Source organism: Hippocampus comes, unplaced genomic scaffold (assembly GCF_001891065.2).
Source record: "Hippocampus comes isolate QL1 unplaced genomic scaffold, H_comes_QL1_v1.1 scaffold64, whole genome shotgun sequence".
NCBI classification, from domain to species: domain Eukaryota; kingdom Metazoa; phylum Chordata; class Actinopteri; order Syngnathiformes; family Syngnathidae; genus Hippocampus; species Hippocampus comes.
The window spans coordinates 94,141-118,143 of NW_017842053.1; the positions used below are offsets into that span (position 1 = coordinate 94,141).

General features: G+C 42.9%; 1 protein-coding gene across 8 annotated transcripts in view; it reads left to right on the forward strand.

The window, feature by feature from the left end:
* marchf8 (membrane-associated ring finger (C3HC4) 8) overlaps positions 1 to 23,067 on the forward strand; it is a 50,944-nt gene extending 27,877 nt beyond the window's left edge. The window contains exons 1-8 of one of the 8 annotated variants that reach the window (XM_019859874.1): positions 106 to 645; positions 9,588 to 9,638; positions 14,656 to 14,735; positions 15,484 to 16,245; positions 18,441 to 18,621; positions 19,964 to 20,099; positions 21,059 to 21,073; positions 22,406 to 23,067. In XM_019859874.1, coding sequence (XP_019715433.1) covers positions 616 to 645; positions 9,588 to 9,638; positions 14,656 to 14,735; positions 15,484 to 16,245; positions 18,441 to 18,621; positions 19,964 to 20,099; positions 21,059 to 21,073; positions 22,406 to 22,710 — 1,560 coding nt within the window. In that variant the 5' untranslated portion in view covers positions 106 to 615 and the 3' untranslated portion in view covers positions 22,711 to 23,067. Of the gene's footprint in view, positions 1 to 105; positions 646 to 9,587; positions 9,639 to 14,655; positions 14,736 to 15,483; positions 16,246 to 18,440; positions 18,622 to 19,963; positions 20,100 to 21,058; positions 21,074 to 22,405 lie in introns of those variants that run through there. The other 7 variants (XM_019859871.1, XM_019859872.1, XM_019859878.1 and 4 more) reach the window with 7 other exon arrangements.
* The last annotated feature ends 936 nt before the right edge of the window (positions 23,068 to 24,003 follow it).

A 24,003-nucleotide genomic window follows, 5' to 3' on the forward strand; every position in this document is an offset into this window, starting at 1 on the left:
GCGTGTGTGTGTGTGTGTGTGTGTGTGTGTGTGTGTGTGTGTGGTGTGGGGGGGGGAGGTAATTTAAGGTTAAACTCAGTGTGCAGGAGAGAGGGAGTCTATTTAAAGGACAGCGCCTCCCTTCTCATGAATGATTCAACAGCACTGTGCCCCTCCCCCATGTCATCAAGATCAGCTGGAGGAAGAATCGGCTCGACCAATGGGATTACGTTGCCGGATTGAGTGTGAGCCTGTGTCAGAATGTGTGTGTGTGTGTGTGTGTACACAGCTGAGCGTGAGCTTGGACAAGCAGCAGCAGCAGCTCAGCTTCTGTGTTTGCAGAAAATGTAGGGCAGGCGTCTCTCTTTCTTCGCTGGCTTGTTTTTTTTGTTTTTTTTTTTGGGGGGGGTGCAGTGGAGGGATGCCGCCATATCTGCAGTCGCCACGGTGACGGCTGCCATTGTCGCTAGAGCCCCACTTCCGTATTTACCAAGGCTTTCCTTGTCATTCTCTGTGCGTCTCGGTGAGGATTTACATAGTGGGGGTCATGTAACCCCCAATAGCAACATCCCGCCCTCCCCCAAGGAACCTTTGTCTGCATCAGTGAGAGAGAAAGGTGCACCTCAGGATCCAGTCATGAATTCCTGTTGGAAAATTAAGATTCAGGTATGTTGCTTGCTGTCTATGCTCTTTTGTGTCATCATATGATTGTCCGAAAAATGGGCGCCGTTACGTTGAGGCGCTCTTATTTCCGGCCCCTGCCACAAATGCGTGCTCTTGCAGCATTGTCGGCGTTCTGCTTTTTTTTCTTTTCCATCAACACCAGCTGCTCTGTTGTTGTTGTGCTCTCACTTCCTATTTGTTTGTGCATCTCTCACATTCTCGGTGTGGTAGCGTGACCCAGTTTTTTTTCTTCCCCTGTATACACCCCCCCCCCCTTTGTTCAGGGTGATGCGAGGGTGGGGTGCACCGGTGAGTAAGGGTGGTCGGGGTGCCATCTCGGGTCCCTTTACCACATCGCGGTACAGGCTCGTTATGTTTCCGGTCGATTCTCAGCTGGGTTTGTAAGCAGTAGAAATGACAAATACATGCTAACATTAGCATAGCCCTTTGCTGTGTCTTCTGCTCCGCAGTCTCCACTTTGGTGCAATGGGCTGTCAGGGCAGAAGTCACAAAAAAAGAACTGCTGCATTCAATTGCACTTTATTTGCACCCGCAGTTTGCTTCGTCTTTTTACAAAACTTATTGTGCTAAAGATATGCCAGCACAAACACGCCCACAAAATTTAGCAGTGGAGTCGAATTTTTCCCTGATGTCCACCCCCCCCGGTTGCAAAAAAGCCACACATGTCAAAGTATAAATGCCGGTTTTGCGCCAACAACACTATGGCACAACACTATGTCAGAGAAGATGCATATTATAATTGCCACATTTCGGCATATGCAAATCACGATGCAAGTAGATGCACATAACATCGGTGCACTGAGTGACAGTCTGCTTGTCAACGCGGTTAGCGTGAAGCATAAACAGCAAATAGGCTGTCTGGAATAAAATCTCTGTCCTTACTGTAGCCAAATATAAAAAAACCCCTTGTTTTGCTTTGGTTGTTGTTTGCTAAAGCATACGTTATCTTACCCTCTTACTGTGCTCCAGCAGTAGACTTTGTACATATTACACAGTCTGTACTTTGCTACAATGGGAATAGAATGACCTTATAAACCTTATCGTAGCCAAATACAGGAGGCACTTGTTCAGGGTCATTGCTCTTTGTTTTGTTCGTATTTGAAAAACCAAAACATGCTCTTCATATTAGCTTTTCCTAGAACGGTGCCTCCTCTGTCTGTCTCCTCTTTGTTCTAGCGGGCCCTCATTCTCCTCTCAAATAAACTGTCTGTACTCAACAGCCAAACGCATTTGACCCTTGTTCTTCTCCATTGTTGAAATTGTCTCATGCTAATGTTAGCTAAAGCAATTGCCATTTCTTAGCTCCGCACATTCCCAATTTGGCAGGGATTCCCAAGTGATATGCGGCAATAAATGACAAAAAGAAAACTTGCTACTTCGCTGCAGCAAGCCTTTACTCTTTTCTCAAATATTTACAGTGGCTAAATGCAAGTCAACTTTATTCTTCTCTGTTGTATTTTATTAGAGTCCCGGCTGATGTATTTTCCACTATTTTGAACTGTTAACGACTTGCTCAGCAGGGGATCCAACATAATAAATGCGAACGTTAGATTGCTTAATTTTTATGCCTTTATACTCTGGAGGCCGGCGTATTATGTGCTCCAGTCTCCACTTTGCTGCAGATGGTGGTCAGATAAATGTCTGCTTACCGTGGCCAAAAAACGGATTTCCTTTTCCTCATTTAATGTTTTTACTTCCCTCCTTAAAGAAGAGTTCTGAAGAAATGACTTCACTTTTGATTGCTATTTCCAAAGAGGACATAACATTCAACATTTTTTAAAATGAGCGTCCCATAAGCGGTTATCGCAACTGCTTTACATGCTGTGTTGCTGTTTATTCATTGGGAAAAAAATCCCCACTAGATCTGATCAGATGCACATCCAAATGAACTCAGCCGATGTGATTTGAACTATATTTTGACTCCCGGCTTAGCGTATCGCATCATGGACCGATGCACCAAATCACAGCTTTGTGTCAAATCCGCAGCTGGGGAGGAGACGGAGATTAAAGTCGGTCACATGTCATGGCACGGCTTAAAACCTGTTGAAAGGGAGCAGTGAGGAAGACTGCGAAAGACGGAGCATTGTGATCGAATAATCAATCAAACATGAAATTTACAACATTTAAAACATACGACGCAATCAAGACACGACTGACTCATTTTGTGTGTTTTTTAAATCAGATGCTTTTTAAGTACAGTACACGTTTGTTTACATTCCAGGTGTATTTACGCTTTTAAAATTGTACAATAAATTCACTTTTAATCTTGAACAAATATTGTTCTATTTCACTTCGGCGCAATTCGTTTTTATGGAATCATTTAATGACACCGTTTTACTTTTCCTGCATTTAAGATTATTGCTAACGATCAAACCATACAGGACATTATGTTACAATGGCTTATATTAATACTCCCAATATTTTGGGGGGAGTTTTTTGTTTTATTTAACCTTTTATTTGTCCAGGTCAGGCAATTGAGAACATATTCTCATTTGCGAGAGAGGTCTGCCTCTGTCTCTCATTTGGTGAATGCGTACTTAGCATGAAAACGTGACTGTATTTTAATGTTGGTCTTTACGATACTACTTGGAGAGCACAAAGTAACTTTATAGGTGGCGCGTTGTATAAAAAGTTTCTGAATCACTTTGCTTCAATCGTTTGACAGAACATTTTGTTTTGCTTCAGATGTTCTCAGCCTTTTTATTGTTCCCAACAGGGACTTGCGCTAATGCTACTCTAAGCAAGCGCTAAGTGCTAGGAGCTATTAAGCGCCTGTTTGGTGTTTTGAATATGAATTTCCCTTTTTAAAATGGAATTTAACGACTTCAAACCACTTGTACACGGTCAACAGTCGACTCCTTCCCCGCTGTTCTTAATTATATAAGCATCTATTCTCTCACTCTGCATCTCCCTCTCTCTCTTTGCTAGCGTGAAATTGAGCGATTGTATCACCAGGGTAGCGAGGGTGCACCAACTAATGACACAGCTAATTAAGATACACGGAGTACGAATGATTATCCGTGGCCGACTTTTTGGCAAAAGTCATAAATAATGAGCGACGTTGTGTGTAAAGGTGCGACGACCAAGTGCAGCCAATGAAGTAGTCCCGGATTAGTTCCATTTCTGTCTTTTGTTAGCATCCCATTTTATTTGTCATTGGCGGGCCCTTCACTTTTAAATGGGACGTAGGCTGCCGCTGTCATATTAGATACTGTCACAGTCTCGTTAGACCCGAAGCTAGGAAAGACGACTGGACGCTGTTGACGTCCTGATGTAATTACAGTATATTTCATATATACGCTAGCTAGGGGGGCAGGAGGGTGAGTTAATCAAGTCAAGATGGGAGGAAGCGTCCATTACAGGGTTTCCGACTTAAAGAGATTGATATTAGAGTCTGTCAAAATGAAGACTTTTAACCCTTTGAGGGACAGCGGTTACTACAGTGGACAGCCTGTCATATTATCAGGTTACAGGTTATCATAATTGGTGCATGAATTGGTTATTGATTTGTTTTTGTACTTTTTTGCATTGTATGTTACCATTAAGCTATATTTAAGATGCAATTCTGTGATTTGGTTGAATATTTTTGGTTTTACAGTCAGTATACAATGTTGGGGTCGATTTTGTTTGATGTAATTTTGACAGTAAACTTGTGTGGAGCCAACCCCTCTCAGTCTCCTGCAATGCTAAATCGTCCTTATGCTAGCTTGAGACCCATCACGAAATATCGCATCACCCCGCATCTTTCACGTGCTTTTGTTTGCTGGGGAAATCACACCCGGAGTTTCTTTAAGCAAAGATGAGGGCCTCCCCATTTTCCTCCCGACGGAAAACAAAATTTTGAACATCGCTCGTCAAATCTAGTGACTTGCGAAGTGCCACATTTGGTACGTGTGTATTCGGTAACGTGTGCTAAGACTCAGCTGGTTTGGCGCTGCTCTTTTTAGTTGAAGACACAAAGAGTCATCAGTTAAAAAAAAAAAATTAACGGCATCATCTGGTCTAAACATCACCCACCCTAAGGCCAAGAAAACCGATTTGGGTGAGGGGGAGAAGACCCAAAAATATCTTCGGGGGGAAATGTGACTCAGCCCCACTTTCATCTCTTTCCTAAGAATGGTCTTTCTTAGAATGGCCCAAACGTTTAGCCCCCGCTCGGACGTCTGATGTCTGTTAACCCGCATATTTAAAACGTCCCATGTGCGTCTGCTCTTCTGGCCTGCAGCCATGCACTCAAGTCACCCTGCTTTTCATCCCAGAGAGACTGACAACGGGAGGACAGGAAAGTGCAACAAGACTCTTTGTCTTGAGATGTTCGATAATACTCAGCGTGGCCTCGAATGAGGGAGGAACGAGTCAATATGGCTTTCACATCAATGTCTTCCTCTGTTCGCCATTCTGTGTATAACAGTAGCATTGTCCAATGACGTTTGCGGAGTGTGATCTTGTCGGCAACTTAGTTATCCTTTAAAAAAAAAAAAAGAAATGGACCGGTTAGCTTATTTTTAGATCGCTGCGTATCACAATGACTGTGCCTGCACTTAAATGTAGAGGGAACCGCCATCTCTTCAAGTGACATTTTGAGATGAACGGTCGTCCAATTATCAGCAAGTATTTTCGATGGCACTTGTCCTCATTAGGTTTGCGGCTGAGCCTATTTGCCAAATGGCATGTATCGCCAAATGATGCGGGTTTTTGATTGACTTGAAGCGGACACAGAGCGTCCATTCTTGACAACGGCGCCTCACTTGAACGCAGGCTCATTGAGATAATGAATTTACAGAGAAATCAACGTGATGGCAAGAGAGGCTACACGTCCCACTCTGCCGTTCATTGTTGTTGTTGAATTCCCATCCCCCAACCTCCACACCCGCCTCGCTACTGGTCTCTGTCTCTCTATGTTAGAAAATATGTGTTCAATTTTTGGCCCTGTATTTAAACTGGCAGATCATAAGGACGCAATATTGTGTCAAAAGCCAAAAGCTAAGCGCTTGTTGGATTCCCAGTTAGCGTGAACTGACAGTGTGGTCAGTTTTTTTTTGATAACTAGCACATGACATTTACCTGTATGTCAACCTACATTGATAGAAACTGATATAATCGTCATAACTAATTATGCAGTAAATTATATTAGTTACTGTGAACCATTTGTGTTCAAACGTGTTACTTCCAGAACAGCAACATTCTATGCTAACTATTACCGTGTCAGTGGCCTTTTATATTGTTAGCATTAAGCTCAGTGGACTTTTCTGAGGGTTGTTTACATGTGCAACATGTAATTCTCTTGTTTGATGTTTGTTTGGACTGAAAACTTCCAACTGGGTGTAGCTCGAAGCCTCTTTTTTTTTTTTTAATATATATTTTTCACTATTTGCCAAACTGTTGCTTAGAGATGCTAATAAATGTGCTACCTTTCATTAGCAAACCTTTTGTTTCGTGGAAAAGGGCCTCGAGTTTTGTCTCCTTTAAGTGGATGACGCACCAAGCGACAAACAATTTGAGGAGATCTTTGAAGCAGACAAACAGGGGCTTCTTTGAAATCTATATATCGCACTTTTTTTGTTGTTGGTTTTTTTTTTTTCCAAATGGAAGAACGTTGAGCCTTTGTCCCTACGGAGATGTACTTGGTGGCTTTGCACTGTCACCACATTTTCTGTTTTAATTCCGCGTGAGAAGACACTGAATTGATCCGTGTCACTCCTCTTTTGTCTAATCCCTTCTGTTGTTTACAAAATCCTCAGAAAGTCTCCGCCTGGGCTTTACTGTGTATTTGTCCAAGCGCTCAGGATTAAGGAAAACTATCAGTAATTTGTTCTGTTCTTTATTGTCCATCTTCTGTGAAAATGGCTTTTTCGCCGACTTTCCGAGAATGGTCATCATAAAGTTTGTTAAGAGGTGAATTTTTCATTTATGGGCTATTTTATTTAATTAAGCTATATCAAAATAATGACATATGGGTGAACTCGGGATGTAGTCGGCTTCACTTTGCATTCGACAGTCAGCGCTATCCCGCCGGGCTTATGAGGCTTGACCTCAGAATGTTCCAGACCAATTAAATGGAATGTAAATAAAAAAACATGGCTCACAATTCAACAGCCAACAACGCTGTCATCGTTCGACTCGTTCAGAGAAACATGGCCTTAGGCTTTGTCACTGGTTTAAACATTGCGGCTTTGTTTGGCTCGTTGTGTGCACAGTGATGTTTGCATTTAAAAAATGGGATTTAAATTAACATCACATGCAGGTTTGCATGTGTCTATCATGTGGAGTGGCATACCAGACCGGTGCGTCTTGTTCTACAAGGATGATGTTAGATGTTTTTGAGATAAGATATCCTTTATTTGTCCCACACTGGGGAAATTTACAAAAATTTTGAGGTGCTCATTCCATTTTTTGTCATCTTTCATTTATTTTTTTTTTTTTAAGAAATTGCGCAAAGGTAAAGGCCACTTGTCACACTGCTTGTTGGAGTAGAAGTTTGAAGATTTTTAATTATCGTAACCGACACGCTAACATCTGTTAGCCCATTAGCTCATCATTACGTCCACCATTCTGTGTTAGCATTAAGCTAGCAGGCTTGTGTTCAAACAAATTACATATGGTGTAGTTGATCATATTGGTGTTTCGATATACCGTGTGTGTGTGTGTGTGTGTGTGTGTGTGTGTGTGTGTGTGTGTGTGTGTGTGTGTGTGTGTGTGTGTGAGTTGTACAGTAAACGTCAAATGGGAGTGAAAAACCCCTTGAAGCTAGCATGCTCCGCCTCTTACTTGGAGAGCTGTGCGAAAAAATGAGAAAGGAGTGAAGGAATACGTTGAAAAGTATGTTTTATAAGTGTGTTTCAATACGCTTATGCTGAATAAGTTAAGTGTGTTGGAGTGGAAAAATACTATCAATAAAATAGCCGGACATTGTTTACCATTGCTTACTTTTTAAAAAAGACAAACCATTGATGATGATCTCCCGCAACAAGAAAATAATGGCACTGTCCATTTTAAATACCATTATAACTACCTGTTTGCACGAAATTTATTAAGCAATTTGTGTATTTTGTATGTGAACTGAATCATGATCTCAAAACCAATTTCCATCCGGAAACATGATTTTTGGCGTACTTTTACACCCTTACTCATTTTTACATAAATTCCACGAGGAACATGCTGAAAAGAAATTTGACACCATTGGTACAATGTGTCCCCCGTGATAAATCGTGGTTCACTGCCACATTTCATCAAATAGTGAGCGTCCTCATAGTTCTCTCCTCACTGTGTTATTTTCCGTTATATTTTTCTGATTGCATTTGTAAAAGTTAAGACAAGAATCCCATTCAATTGTCGCCTCCCTCATTTGCAATTGCCTACCTAAGAGCAAACTTTGCACGCGCTGCGCCACGCATCCGCAGAGCCGATTTGCCCCGGTCCAGATTTGTTTGTAAGCAAAGCCCTTTTCGAAACCCGTCTGAACTTAGTGCACATTATGTAACAGCAATTGACTTGTCATTAAGGAGCGGCGCGAGGCTCTTTAACGCCAAGGCTACATGCGGCTTAGCACCCCGCAGCAGCAGCGGCGGCGGCGGTTCTTCATCAGCGAGTGTAAATGGGGAATTGAGGATCATTACCGGCTCCAAAACACAACTTGACTGCGCTGAAATCTGCTCGGGTTCTCGTCTGCTCACTGTGTCCTTGAAGTGGCAAAATTACTTGAAGCATTCTTAATAAAACTACAAAATCAAATCTATCTCTATTTTTGGGGGGGTGTATGTTATAATCTGCAGAAGAGTAAAAAAATCTTCCGAAAAATAAACACTCATTTATACGTAGTTCCTCCAGACCACTGGCGGTTACTGATAGTGACTCGCTGTGTACTATTCAGTCCAGGCCAGCCCATCCATCTTCATTTTCCAAATAAAGATGCCAGCTGAGAGTTTTATGGAAACATATTAGTGGTCTGCTTCACCTTCCACACACTTTATTATCCACTCCAGTGAATTATTCCATCCATTTTCATGCAAACGCAAAACCCAAGATTAGGTTAGCCCTCTTCCACTGTGAGCCAGACGTGCGAACCACTTGATAACCGCGCCGGTGCCAAAAATTTCCAACACATTTATGTTCTTTCTCTCACATTCCCATTAGCAGCGGTCCCCAACCTTTTTTGCCGCATGGACCGGTTTAATGTCAGACAATATTTTCAGGGACCGGCCTTTAAGGTGTGGCGGATAAATACAATAAAATAATATCGTATGACCTGCATGAAAACTGGTATTTTCGCAACATAATAATAAACACAAATCATGACAAGGGGAACGTCTTATCTGACTGCAACACTACCTGGGCGCTATGGTAAAAACGTGCTTTCAAAATAAGATACACCACAAATAAAAAAATGCATGAAAAATATGACTCACCGTCGCCGCATATTACGCAGAGTGGGCTTGGTGTGCGGGAGATAAATCCGTATTTTAAGTAGGACTCCTGATATTGTTTATTAAATGCGGCCTTCTTTTTCTTGGAAGTCGTAGGCTCCACTTCTGTCTCCTGGCTGGGCTTTTTCCCCTTCCCAAAGAAACTTTCCAAAGAAATTTGTTTTTTACTCGTTTTGCTAGCTCCTGGGTTTCACTTTCACGGTAACTTATCACGTGACCGAGAAGCGCGCCTTGACCTGCGTCAAGAGTGACATATTGTCGACGGATGTATAAGAGAATCCGGTAATTTTTCAAAATAAAACTGATTCCAAAAAAAATGTAAGTTATTTATTCTTTCTGTGCGGCCCCGTACCAAATGACCCACGGACCAATAACGGTCCACGGCCTGGGGGTTGAGGACCATTGCCCGTTAGGACTGAATGACAACCATCGACAGAACCGTATTTTGAGAATGCACTTAATTGATTCAAGCTGGGGGTTTTCTCTGTTTTTGTTTTTCAGAATGAAAAGCCTCTGGGTCACTCGGCGAGCAGATCCAGCAATATATCAAAGGTAAGCATGACACAAATACCGAAAAAGAAATGCATTCACCGGCTTTGGAGATGTGGCCAAAGCAAACAAGCGGCGCATTATCATCATATTAGCCACCGTAGAGGCCAGAAGAAAGTCGCTCCTGGAAAACGCTTGCCGCTTTCAATTCATCAGTTGGTGCTGCTGTTTGTTTGGCAACAAGGGTTCAAATGAGTGCAGCTGGTAAAGTTTTTAGTGTGAAGGAATAGCATCTGAGCCCAAGTATGTACACGGACTACCCATTTTATTTCCCCAATGCCAAAAAAGGAGACAATCTATTTTTATCATTTTTATACCTTACATTTTCCACCTCAGCGTACACACCTCTTTACCCCCCCCCCCACTCCCCCCTTTCAATGACCTCGGTCTATTTTCTCTCCTCTTCCTTTCCCCTCCCTCGCAATCCTCCTGAGCCTCCTAAGAGGATCAACCTTTTACTTGCACTGAGACATGTCAGGGTCACTTAGCGCTCTGCCGCCAACGTGTCAGCCACGAGCGGCTCCCGACTTTTAAAACGCGAGCGCATACGTGCTTGCCATTAGCGCGGCCCACGTGATCACGCTTTCAACGGCCTCCGTTTACTTTTAATGGCTCCGTGTACGATGTGGCGTCAGGCCGCTACGACTTGAAATTACTTTGGGAAGCTTCGTCTTTCTCAAAAGGACCTCGAGTTTTTCTTCGGACATCCCATTTGTCAGTTATTAGAGTAGTTCTATTGTTTGTTAAACATTACCATTCAAATGAACTGTCAACGGTTCTTGTGAAAAACAAAGCCGCAGTTGTTTGTATACTCTCGTGTTAATGAATGCAAATGTATGTCTTAATGAATCAGCTTACATTCATGTTGTCGTTTGTCGGCTTGAAACTCTTTTGAGTTGTGTTTGATCCAGCAACCGCCCAGTCAGTTCCGTTGTCTGCTCAGAAAAGAGGAGCTTCGTGTTGCCCGGCGTCCAAATATTTGAGATGCTAGTGTGTTTGTCTCTAAGCAAACTAGGAAGATAGACTTGCGTTCAGATTTATTGATAAGCTGCATCCTATTCATAACGGTATTACTGATGGAAAAGCCCACGTGGAAGCCATGTCTGCCCTCTAGTGATCAATAGCGCCATTACAACTTTAAATTACAGTATAGGAGAAGTGTAAATTGAATCTTTTTGTTTTTCGGGGTGGGAGGGGTTACTCAAGGAGCCACTCGGTGTGAGTGCACATGCTGTTGCCCATCCCTGCTTTTAGAGTACCCTTTTATTGTCTGTCTACCTGTGTTGCTGCATGTTGCTGTACATTAGCCCTTGGGTACACCCTTTCCCATTTTATGTTACCATTAATTTAGCAGCCTTTAATGCAAAGTTACAAGATGCGTATGCTTAAATACACAACCTCTAAATTAAATGTTACCCAACGAATGACTGCTCGCTTAATGCGAAAGGGAACGTGAAACGCCCTGGGCAGGGTCATGTAAATTAGCATAGATGTTATCAGTGTGTAGGAGTGTGAGGCACTCTGCTAGGTCAGAACGCTTATCTGTAGCCTGGCCCAGAACGGTGCCAGACGTGCGTGTGTGTGTGTGCGCGTGTGTGTGTGTGTGTGTGTGTGTGTTTGTACTTCATTGGGATGGGCAAGGAGGGCTGGAATTAAAGTATTACAGTGGTCATAAAGTCAAAGCAGCCGAGCGGCCGTTCAGTGGGCTGGCGTTGAGCTCCGGCCAAACATCTGCCAGCGGCTCTCCGAATTGAAATTGGTTTGCAGAGTTTTGTGTATACCCGGGATAGGTTTTCGACTCAACGGTTTTTGCTGATGATCCGGATATCTGGGACAAGCAAGGGAATTGTTTGTTTCACCAACCACATCATCGCATTGTGAAGTCGAGTCGCGTTTCCTCGGGCCAGAGCACTCGTGGAACAAAGGCCCTTATTTGCTTTGTTGTCGTCTAGATGTTATTTGATAAAAGCCCTGATTTTCTTTTTTTAATCTAGTACAAGTTACTTACTTTTGAGTATCGACAGTGTCTTACATATCGTCATACGGGTTTTCCACTGCTTTTGTCTCAGGCTGTCGATGATGGAAAGTATTACAAGTTAGTCAATGGAAGTGTATCGTATTCTTTTTGTGTGTTTTAATGGTATTTTTTTGTCATTTGCCAAAAATATTCTTCTTTTGTACCAAATGGCACTGCATTAATTATAATAATATAATATCCTGGCCACAGTCTTTAAAGGATTTAATGGTATTATTATGATTCTTATTTTTATGATTATTATTATTACGAGTATTATTATCATCATTGTTAAATAGCCCTGAAAGCTATTCAGTTAAATTTGACAAGGGCCAATCTGGATAAATGAATAATTGATAAAAATGTCATTTTTGTCCTCATTGTTCCCATTGGCAGCTTCGGATGTGAATGCCCCTCTTGACGCTCTTGATCGCCCCCTTTTGTCCAAGCTGATTTCCAGGATAGTGATTTAGAGATCCCAAGTGACACGTTAATGGTCGGCCAATCAAATCAAACGACTTCTCGTCTCATTAAAGCGTTGCCGTGCTTTTAAGGCAGGTCTTAAACTCAAACTATACGATGGCGTTCATTACCCAAAACCGTACGACATTGTCGTCGTCAAGCAGGTGGCATCTGCCTGAATCCCCCCCCCCGGAATTGGTGACGATGCTTTGGAGACATGTTGCATCATGCCGTTCTGCTCATTAATTAATTGCGAGATGTTCATTAAACCAAACACCCCACAAATCCTAAAGCCACCTGCGAAGAGACACGCAGTCAGAATCAACATGGCGTTCTGCGTCTTACCAGAACAAGGACCTGAAGCTGTATCACGAGAATATCGAATAATCGCTCAAATGGCTCTCCGTAGCCTCCCACGGCATCCGACGCCATGACGACCTGTCTGCGTGTTTGATGTGTTTCCAGCTGACGCCATCGGGCCACTCGCGGAGTGTCCGCCCGCGTCGTTAAATATAGCCGCCGTTGTGCAACGGCCATTTGCATGACTGATCTTCACACCCCGCCGAAGGCCCAGACATCCACCGCATGTGAACTTCTGTCTTATGGACTGGAAATCAACAAATAAAGCATTTTAATGAGGAAAATAGTTGACTGGTCGCTGAGAAATAGCCCACAGGAACATTTCAGAAGCTGCAGCAATTTCTGGCAAGTACTTGGTTGGACACACAATCGTCAGAAATAAGAAAGGTTATATGAACAAGGGGGATTTCCAGAAGAATTGAAGGGTGGGCGTTGGGCTGCGATGAGGCCGACAGTAACATTAAGAGCTGCAGGAACTTCTAGTAGTAGATAGGTCGTACATATTACTACGATACCAGATGTCCATGGGATATGAACTTTGGTGTCCTGGAGTAGAAACACAAATATAACATAAAATGAGGAACATGGTTCTTGGAAGTCTGTGAAGATGCACGCAGTAACTGTAAAGGAGATGCAAGAATGTGTCGCGAGTACTGACTTGCGTCCTCCGCGTGACAGCATCCTCATTTGTGTGGTTGATCTTATCTCTGATGCGCAGCTGTCCACAGGCTCTAAAGTTTGTTTTGGACATATTGATGGAAATAGTGGTTGACACAGAGCATGCTGCAGGAATTTCTGGCAAGTACAGGCTGCACCTTCAGTGTGACAACAATACAGGATTTAATGAATGGAAGTGGTTGATTATGATTTGGAGGGGCCTGCAGCAACTACTAAAATAGCTGCAGGGATTTCTGGCAGGACATGTCCGATATGGGACAACAATCTCCATTTGCATGGCTGATCTTACACGGGGGTCCCAGCTGCCCGAGGCATGGCAACTTTGTTTTATAGAGTCTGAATAAATACAAAAATAGGAGTTGCAGGAATTTCTGGCAAGTACTGGCTGCACCCTCCACGTGACAACCACATCCATTGCCCAGCCGACCATGCGGTGTGAACTTTGCGTCATGAATGGGACGTAACAATGAATGTAGTGGTAGAGACAGAGCCCGTTTGTCCCGAGATAACCTGCACAGCTTCTTTTGCAGTCCAAACGAGAGAAACCGGCGTGTGATTCATGAGTAGGTAAATGTGAAAGGATGTCATTGATGGGCAGGCTGAAGGGCAGATAGCATGACAGCACAGCCATCTATCGATCACTGTCAGGCCGGCAGCTATAAAATGTCGGCGCGGTTGGAGATGAAATCAATAGCTAATTAGTTTCACGCTGAAATGATCGGGCCCACTTTTGGGTTTTACACATTAACAACCCCCCAACAAGAACCCGCACAACCTTAAACCGCTCCGGGAGTATTTCTCACTGTGAGGTCCTGTGGAATAGTGGCGGACACGAGTTGGGTTGCCAACGGACTTTAACGGCGAAGCAAGAAGAGGCGGTGCTAGTGGGGCAAATGAGCACCGTGATAACGTGGATAATCTGTGAAAAGAGGTCGGGCTTGTGGTCACACACATCACACCATCATCATGAGATATAGTTTTTTTGGGGGGCTCAAAATATGACTTTAGGAAGTTGGCAAGTTATGAAAATGAAAGGTAATATGAATATTAATTTGCAAGTCGATTTATAGTGAACTTGAACCCCTAAAATTTTCAAGTTAGAGGTCACTGAGCGCCTAGTTTTAAAAGTATGCCCAGAACTATGTTGAAGTTGAGGGGTGGCGCTTCAATTATCCAGGCAACGCAATAGCAAACATCATAATTGCAGTCCGTAGATGTAAAGTTTTTGTCTGGAAAAACATTTCCTCGGCCAGTAAGAAACTTGAGTATAATTTCCAAAGCCTTTCAAGTCTCAGGTGCTCTGAGGCACTCTTCTTTGCCGATTGGTCGACAGATTAGTCGTCATCGATCAAAACGGCGGTTACAGCAATTTACTGCATTATTCATTAATCCTCCATCTTTAGATTTATAAAGATGAAAATTAATGTGAATAATTCATCTGCTGTCTTTGCGTACGCTGAGCCGACTCCGCGTTAAAAGTGGGCGTGGTGTTGTTGTTTCTCTCAGGCCGGCAGTCCCACTTCAGTCAACGCCCCGTGCAGCTTCTCAAGAACATCGGTTTCTCCCTCCAGCCAAGACATCTGCAGGTACAAAACCTTGTCACGTGTCGTTTATTTATTTTTACTGCCTTTGCAAAAATATGAGAGATTCACCTTCAGTGGCAATTTTAGGTTGCACCTAAAACGCACTTGGTGAATTAAGCTTCTCTCAACTTTTGATTGCTCGTCCAGATGTTTGTTTCAGTACTTTTTGCTATTTTTCATCAATTCATTGAATCCATGCCATCATAAAGCGTTTGAAAAACTACTTAGCTTATCTAATGTATCCATGCTGTTGGCAGACACAAATTTAGAACTCTGTATCTCCTCACGCCCTTCAAACGAAATGTCAACGGTTCTGGCGGGGAAAGAATTACTGTTTGGTTACTTTTGAGGTAAATTCTGAAAGACCCCATTTTCATGACCTCGTCCTTCTGAGCAATGTCTGAACACCTCGTGGTGAACACTCTGACTACAACTAAAACTTGCTCTGCTAATCTGTTGTACGAATCATTGAACAGTTGAGGATGTGATTTCAACCGTTTAAAGGTCAAATTACGATGCATAGTTTATGTAAGCGTGCTGTAAAATAGATTTTTTTTTTTTTCATGACATGGGTCATTCATTGCCACACGTTTTCAGTTTCCGTACCCCCAAACCCTTTTATTTTTCTCAAATGTCCATATTTTTTTTCTCTTTTCTTTTTTGGCCTCTCCTGCCCCCCCCCCTTCCTTTCCTGCTGTCCTTCACCACTATGTGTCACACTACATTTACATTCCACACACGCACACACTAGCGGTGCAGATGAGGAGCGTCAGAAGCAGACCGCAGTGGTTCTCTTGGCCCCTAACGGTAAAAGCTCGGAAGGTTGCGGCGGTGTCACGGTGCCCCCCGTCTGCACGGACTCGCCGCCCGCCTCCAAACAGCGGGATTGGCTCTCTCTGCTGCGGCCCACCTTGGGCAGCGCGCGCCCCCCGGGCCGTCAACCCCACGGCCCGCTCCGTTTCTCTGTATCGCTCAACGACGTGGGCCAGCGCGTGGACGGCCTCTGTCGCGGCCTGCACTTTATCGACCGCACCTGCTCCGAGGGCGAACTGGAGACCAAGGCCGGGGACGCCGCCCAGCCTCGGGGCGGCTCCGAAACCACGCAGGCGGTTGGCGGAGTGAACGGCGGTCCCGATCCGGGTCGGGTCTTCTCGGCGCACCCCCACCTGGTCCCTTCTTTCACGAACAACGACAAGTACATGCTGGGCCCTTCCGTCCCTCCTCCAGCTCCCCCCTCTGCTCCTGATTACCCCCACCCCTCGCCCAGCGTCAATTTCCTACGCCTCCTCCTCCCCTTCTCCCGATCGTCAACCTCGTCGAGCCTGCCAAAGTCCTCCAGCGCCATCATGGAAGGCAGCGAGTTGGAGTTTGCGGCCGACGAGATGGCCAAGGGCGTTCGTTTGGCGCCGCTTTGCTACATGGACGAGGACAGCGACCTGGACCGCTGCCCGTCCCCTCTGTCGGCGAAAACGGAACCGCTGTCGCCCTTTTCGTTGTCGGGCGACTGCTGCAGGTGGGTGACTGTCTGGATGGTGTCAGCCACACCTGCCCTCCCCGCTGTGACGTGGTAGAACCAACGCCACCCCCAGTGATGCAAATGGAGTAGTTGACGCTTCTTGTAGGCTGAATCCTGCACCCACACGCACACCCACACAAACACACACACGCTCATTAGTCCTCATTTATGTTTACCCATTATATCCTTTCCACAGGGTCCTCGACGGTTTACAGTGGCGAAAAAAATACGTGTGTCAAAAATAACCCCAATTGGGTCAAAAAACGGACTGGCCCAACTCTTAAGTTAAATGAATAACCCACAAAGCAACCCAATTTTGGGGGGACCAGCCCAACTATTTGGGTTGTTTTATATAAACCAAAAAGTCAAATAAAGAACTAACAAAACAACCCAGTTTGTTGGGTTTCAAAAAAATAAAATAAAATACGTGGGCCATTCATTTTGACAACCAAAACTATATTTTTATTGTTATTTTTACCCCCAAAATATTTGTGGGGGCCGTGAATTTTTTATGGCTTAATTATTTGACCCAACTTGTGGGTTTAAATGAATCCAACAAGACCCAAATTGGGTAGATCCCTTTTTGACCCGATGTGGATTATTTTGGACCAAGTGTCATTCGTGTTTTATTTCAAGCTGTCATTTCTTAATGACTTTTACAGCATACAATGTGTAATAATCCAAAATTCACAGACACAATTGCACAGTGACTTAAGAATGGAACTCCATCGTAAACCGAGGAACCCCTGAAAGTACTTCACTGCCATTTGATTTCCCTTTTTTTTTTTGTGTTTATGTGATGTCATCCTAGTGGGTGTCAATATGTGAACCATAGCGATACTCAACTGTCATACGGCACAGGGCAATTACAATCATTCAAAGCAAAAACAACAACAAAAACAGTCAAATGAGTTGAACCATATTTCATATGATCTCATATTTTTTTTAACAATATGGATGAATAACATGTTACACTGCCAACTGCCAAAAAGTTAAACAGAGTGTGTGGATGTGTGTTTACCGTCGAACAATTATCATGAAAAAAGCGAGCGACGTAATCTGGAGCGTGACTTGGCCAATCTCAAACTTTACATTTGTGTATAAAATACTGAAATATTGAGTGGGGCTTGAATTTGCTCTGGTTTTTACTGTATACGTCTTAGCTGGAGTTGCAGACGAGTCACATATCCACCGCAATAAAAAGGGGATTCCGCTTCAAACACAACTGTAAACGTCAAATGAATACTTTTACGGCAGAGTCAGTCAAAATTGGACATTGTGTCGCTCCAGTTTGTATTGGCTCATTAGCAGCTATCCTTAATTTAGCACCTTCGGGCTACTTTAGGAGAGCCCCTCAGGGACGTCTGCGGTTGAGGTTGAGTGGATTAATCAAAGCGGCGGCTCACGTGCCAACGGGAATGTCCCCGCTTGGCCGTCTTAGACGTGAATGTCAGTTTGTGCTCTTCACGGACAAACACGAGAGAGGCAGCTGAGGAGGATGTGCGGTGGATTAAAGGCGTCAAATTGGCTTTGTCATCTCTTGCACACGCACCCAAACAAGCAGCATGTCATGGCAGCTTCCTGTCAGGTGGCTGGAAGCTCACAGCAGGTGATTAGTGGTCTGTCTCTCAGCTTCTTTCACAGTTAAGATGGGCGTGTAATGGACAGACAGATAGATAGTTAAGACTTTAGCATATACAATTGGCTAGTTATACTAGATTCAAGCTAGACCAAATGTCTGGCTGACCCCCCCCCCCCCCCCCCCCCCCCCCCCCCCCCCATTCGCAGCCCATCCTCCCCACGCCATTGTATCCCTCAAATATTTTTATTCAGGATGACTGGATAGATTCACAGATATGAAGAGAAAGACTACACATGCCAAGCGCATTGAGGCAGCCAATTAACTAATGGGTCAACATGGCGGCCATGTTGGGGAGGTCAATGTTCACATCAAATGCATTGTACGGACATTGAAATTAAGTCGTCGCTTGCTCATTTTCAACCGATTTTCATGAGGTTTGCTTCTCTTGTCGATGCCAAAAAAAAAAAAAAAAAAAAAATGAACATATTTACCTGTGAAAAATGCTTCCAGTGTTCTGTCCACACATGCATCGGTATGTATATTGGATGCGTCTCGTGGTCCATCTTACGAAATATATAAATGTATATTTATATTTGTCGTCGCGCTTCAGGATCTGTCACTGTGAAGGCGACGACGAGAGCCCTCTGATCACGCCGTGCCACTGCACGGGCAGCCTGCGCTTCGTACATCAGTCGTGTCTGCAGCAGTGGATCAAGAGCTCGGACACGCGCTGCTGCGAGCTCTGCAAGTACGAGTTCATCATGGAGACCAAGCTCAAGCCTCTGCGCAAGGTACGTTAGTCAAACTGCAAATGCACTTATCACTTTGTCGTTTTATGACATCATTTTTTTTTAATGCAAGATATTGCTTGCATGTTTTAAGAAATGTTGCCAAGTGAAACTTTCCGATGATTTTATTTAAATTACCATAATAAATAAGCTGGTTTGTTTCTGTGGTGTAGCGCTCACCCAATGACAGAAGATTTCTCGTAAACAACCATCATGTTGCATTGGCTCCGGATAGTTTTATTGGCAGATGATTTTACTTAAATTACCATAATAAATTCTTCATTCTATGCTAGTTTGTTTCTGTGGTATAGCGCTCACCCAATGACAGAAGATTGCTCGTAAACAACCATCATGTTGCATTGGCTCCGGATCACTTCTGAAAATATTATATCAGGCTCCAGGCAGCTCTGCAGAAAAAAATAAAATCCCAAATAAAGAGCCAATAATATTTGCTCTGCTTTTGCCTTTTAAACTGTTAGAATAAACATGAATTTAATTTGTGCCAAAGCAACTTCGCTCCAGGCAGCTCCGCAGAAAAAAAATAAAATCCCCAATAAAGAGTCAATAATATTTGCTCTGCTTTTGCCTTTTAAACCGTTTGAATAAACATGAATTTAATTTGTGCCAAAGCAACTTCCATGATGTCACTTGTGCTGATAGCCAGCTGCCACGACTTTGAAAAAAAAACATGCGCTACTGTTGTCAACTAACCGCAAGTATGCAAATTCTTTTCATAGCGTGCAAATTCTGAACCTTCACCACCTCGATGCGCCTGACAGCGGCGACGACAGTCAGATTTACAATAAACCAAACAGAGTGGCGAAGCAGCCTGACAGTAAAAAACCAAACCAAAACCAAAAAAACTGATGCCACCTAAACGTAGTGCTGACACAAAAATGGCACTATGGGGTTTGATTCCTTGTGACTCTCAAGAAGTGCCCCAGAGTCACCACAAGTCTTTTCAAAATGAGAATTAAACATTATGTATTTATAGCAACGACAATCTCTGTTAGCTTAATGCTAACATGCCATGAGAAACTCCATAGCACGCGGGCTAATAATTAGCGTCTGTGTCAATGTTGATACTCTTTAAACAACAGATATTTGAACACTAATGTTACTGCCATACATGCAGGCAGAACATATAAAAATACTCCTGGGCGTATATTCTTTATCCTCTGTGAAGAATGACCAATACTGTTAGTTTGTTCTAAGAATCCAAGAGAGGAGCTGAGCCTCCTGCAGCGTACATGCGTATGTCTGTTTTTGGTGGTTCACTGTGAATGCTTTTCGAACTGGCTTACTGTTGTTATTTTTTATTTTATTTTTTGGGCAATTCTCACAGTGGGAGAAGCTACAGATGACGGCGAGCGAGCGGCGTAAGATCATGTGCTCAGTCACCTTCCATGTTATCGCCATCACGTGCGTGGTGTGGTCACTCTACGTGCTCATTGACAGGACGGCGGACGAAATCAAACAAGGTCGGCCATTTTGAAACCACCTTATCAGAGTGTTGTGAATTGTTGAAGTAGTTGTCGTCACTTCTTAAACATTTCAGTCGTTGGACCAAGGATTCTGAAGATCGAGTGGTACGTGTGAAAGTACAACTTGATTTCTCGGAAGAGAACATTAGTGTTGCGGGTAAAAAAAAAATAATAATACTAATAATCCCATGAAAACATAGACCTTTTTTCCCCCGCTTACAAATTACAACATTATTCATATTAGATTTTTTTACTTCTAAAAATAAAATAGTACAAACATGGGCAATCTTTCTCGTGAAATTTGTTTTTCTTGAATTTTTTTTTTCCAAATTCAGACTTTTGTATGAAAAAAATTATCTTATTTCTCTACAAATTGGCTTTTCAAAAAATATATGTAATGTTTATTTTGAAACTTTTATTTGGGTAAATTCTTTTCAATTTTACTCATGGACCATTGGTATGCATAGTCGACCCCCACATGCTCGCGCTTTTGATACCTGTGGATTTACGAATTCTGAAAAAATGTTTTATTTAAAAAAAAAATTGCGGGGTTGTTATTTTCAGTCGTTCGGATTTACGAATTCTGAAAAAATGTTTTATTGAAAAAAAAAAAATTGCGGGGTTGTTATTTTCAGTCGTTCCCCTATTTCTCCATTTTACACGGAAAATCGCTATTCGATGTATCAGTATTTTTGGATGATTTCTCCCCCCCAACCATGCATTTGAATGGGTGTCACAGAATGTCATACTCCAGGGTCACAGTTGTTATGTACTGTTTAACAGGATCATGTCAGTACAGTACATTTTTCTGTGTTTAGTGTCTAGGTTGACACAGTTCCTAACGTTACAGTGGCTTTCAGTAATATTGAATGTACTTTTTAGGAAATAAACCTCTGCCTTAGTTTACGATAACACTCAAACCTAAAATGAACTCATTGTTCCCTTTACTCATGCAGCCCGAAGTATTCCAGGTAAATGTTTTGCATTTTGAACTTATTCCCACACCCATCAGTCTTGTGTGTTTGCACGCAGTGGCCCTTTCCCCGCCCATGTTTGTGTTAATGTGTGCTAATTTAACTGTCAAATCCAAAATTCTTTACAACTCAAATGTTCTGACCATAAAAACAAATGCACCAAGATTCATGAAAGCAGTGATTTTTCCAAATGTGATACGAAGGCGCCTTCTGGTGGTCAAAGACCATATTTTGTATTTCAGAAATATTTCTTTAGTTTTCATGTCAGGTTTTTTTTACTTCTTTAATAATATGCAATATTTCTTGATATTTAATGTATTGGTCACTTAAATGTAATTTGTATTTTCTATCAGTTCAGTCAGAATAAATATATTTTAAAAGCATTGGCAATGTTAATTACAGTAGCTTAAATTCATTAGAAAATTGTATGTACATTTTTTTATTTTATTCATTTACTATTTTTGGTATGTGTGATATTTGTTTGACTTTCTTTCATTTTAAATATTTTTCAAGTGCAGTGTTAGATGTGTAATTGTTTTTAGTAATTTTTCAATTCCACATTAATTTGTTTAATTATGCTATATTAGCTATTTTCACAATTTTACAACAATTTTATTAATTAAATCCAGTTAACTGAATTTATTTTATATTTTTTGCATGCGCAAGGTTAATTTATATAACCTTCAATTGAAGTATCTATACTATTTTATATGTAATATTTGATTTAATTGCATCATTTTAAATTCACAATTGATTGGTTTTCATTTACTTTGTACGACAATATTGATATTTTCTCGAAGAACATTTTTAATTTATGAAATATTTCGGGGTGGTTTCAGGTTAACTTGGTCTTTGAGTTGACTATTGTTTTTAAAATTTCTTCTCGGTGTAATGTCTTTTCTAACTCTGTTTATTTTTGTATTAGACGCACTATTATGTTCTAAATTAATCAAATATCTTTTTTGTGTTGTCATTTATTTCATTTGTTACTCTCGAGGCAATATTTGTCTTAAGCTTAACCTGTAATTTGAGCAGAAACGTCTCCCTCTAGTGGCGATTAATAGCACTACACACAGTATGAAACTAGTCTGCCCAGTGTATGCGGCAAACTTGCTTTATCTTGCTTTTAAGTAAGTCTAGAAATGACATAGCAAGTTATTCTCCTTCCTGTATTGACTATCTCTCCCTCTTTCTCACGCACGCTCACACACACACACACACACACACACACACACACACACACACACATATATCCACACAATGGTTGGTTGCCCCATCTTACATGAAGCTTTTTTTTTCCCTTCCCCCACACCCTGCCGCCCTCTTCAGGCATTATGGAGTGGCCCTTCTGGACCAAGCTGGTAGTGGTGGCCATCGGCTTCACGGGTGGCCTGGTGTTCATGTATGTGCAGTGCAAGGTCTACGTCCACCTGTGGAGGAGACTCAAGGCCTACAACCGCGTCATCTACGTGCAGAACCGGCCGGACACGTGTAAAAAACTGGCTCTGGAGAAGCCGCCGCTCTTGGAGCCCAGCGTGGAACACAAGGACACGCTTGCTCCCGCCCATTCCGACACAAACTCCTCGCACTATACGGAGACGGAGGACTACAGTATGGAGGTGCTCCACGTGTGACGTGCAGGTATCGAACAGAGAACTCAGTTGATCATCCAACGATTGATCCACAGAGAGGGACGGTGGAGCCGAGTTGTTGCCTCTTTTGCTGTCAGGATGCTGGTTTTAGGGACCTAAAATAAGACATCCCCCCCACCACACGCGCGCACATACATTCTCACACACACACACACACACACACACACACACACACACACACACTCAGTCAGTCCAATAAATTGAGTGACAGGAGATTATCGGAACGTTATTCCTCAAAGGTACCACATTTAGATAGAAAACAAGAATACACCACCGTAGTTCAAGGACATTGTGCCATGTATTTATTTATTTATTTTATATCCCCGCAAAGTGCTCACACCATAAATCAGGGGTAGGGAACTCCGGTTCCTTGAGAGCCATATCCTGCCTGTTTTCGATCCCTCCCACACCAACACACCTGATTCAATTGGCCATGATCATTTCAGGCTTCCACAGAGCTTGCTGATGAGCTGATTGTTTGAATAAGGTGTGTTGGTGTAGGGAGGGATCGAAAACAGACAGGATATGGCTCTCGAGTAACCGGAGTTCCCTCCCCCTGCCATAAGTGGTCAGCAGTCACACTAAGACAGAAAGGCCAGAATGTATACACACACACACACACACACACACACACACACACACACACACACACACACACACACACGCAGTTGTTTTTGCTAAAGTGTCCCCTCAAGGAAAATGGCCGCACGATCATGTGCAGCACCACACGAATGAAAAGGAAAAAAAAAACACCACACCCACGCACATGCCTATGATACAGAAGGAATAGCTCATCCATACATTTTTAAAAATGTCCCCAAATTGAAAAACGTCCACACAATGTCGACTTTGGTGCTTGCGCTAAACATAGAAAGCTGAATTTTCGATAGAATTTCCCCACAATAATGTCAAGTCTGGTGCCACACTCGCATAGAAAGACAAGAACACAAAGACGGTCAAAGGAGCTCAGCCATGCACATTTTAGGCGCAACGTCCACACAGTAATGTCAAGTTTGGTGCCATGCTAAGCAAGAAAAACAAGTACACACACACACACACACACACACACACACACACACACACACACACACACACATGCACGGTTATGTTTTTGACCTCTTGTGAGTCCCGGACCAAACGTGCCGTGGATCTGTGAAGTTGGGGAGGTATCGTGGGCGTGTCCACCCACACGTTGGATTCAGTCCACCAACACGTGGATGCGCATTGAAGCACTTTTTTGGTTTCTTCTTGGCAGATGCGGACACGTAAAAGTTG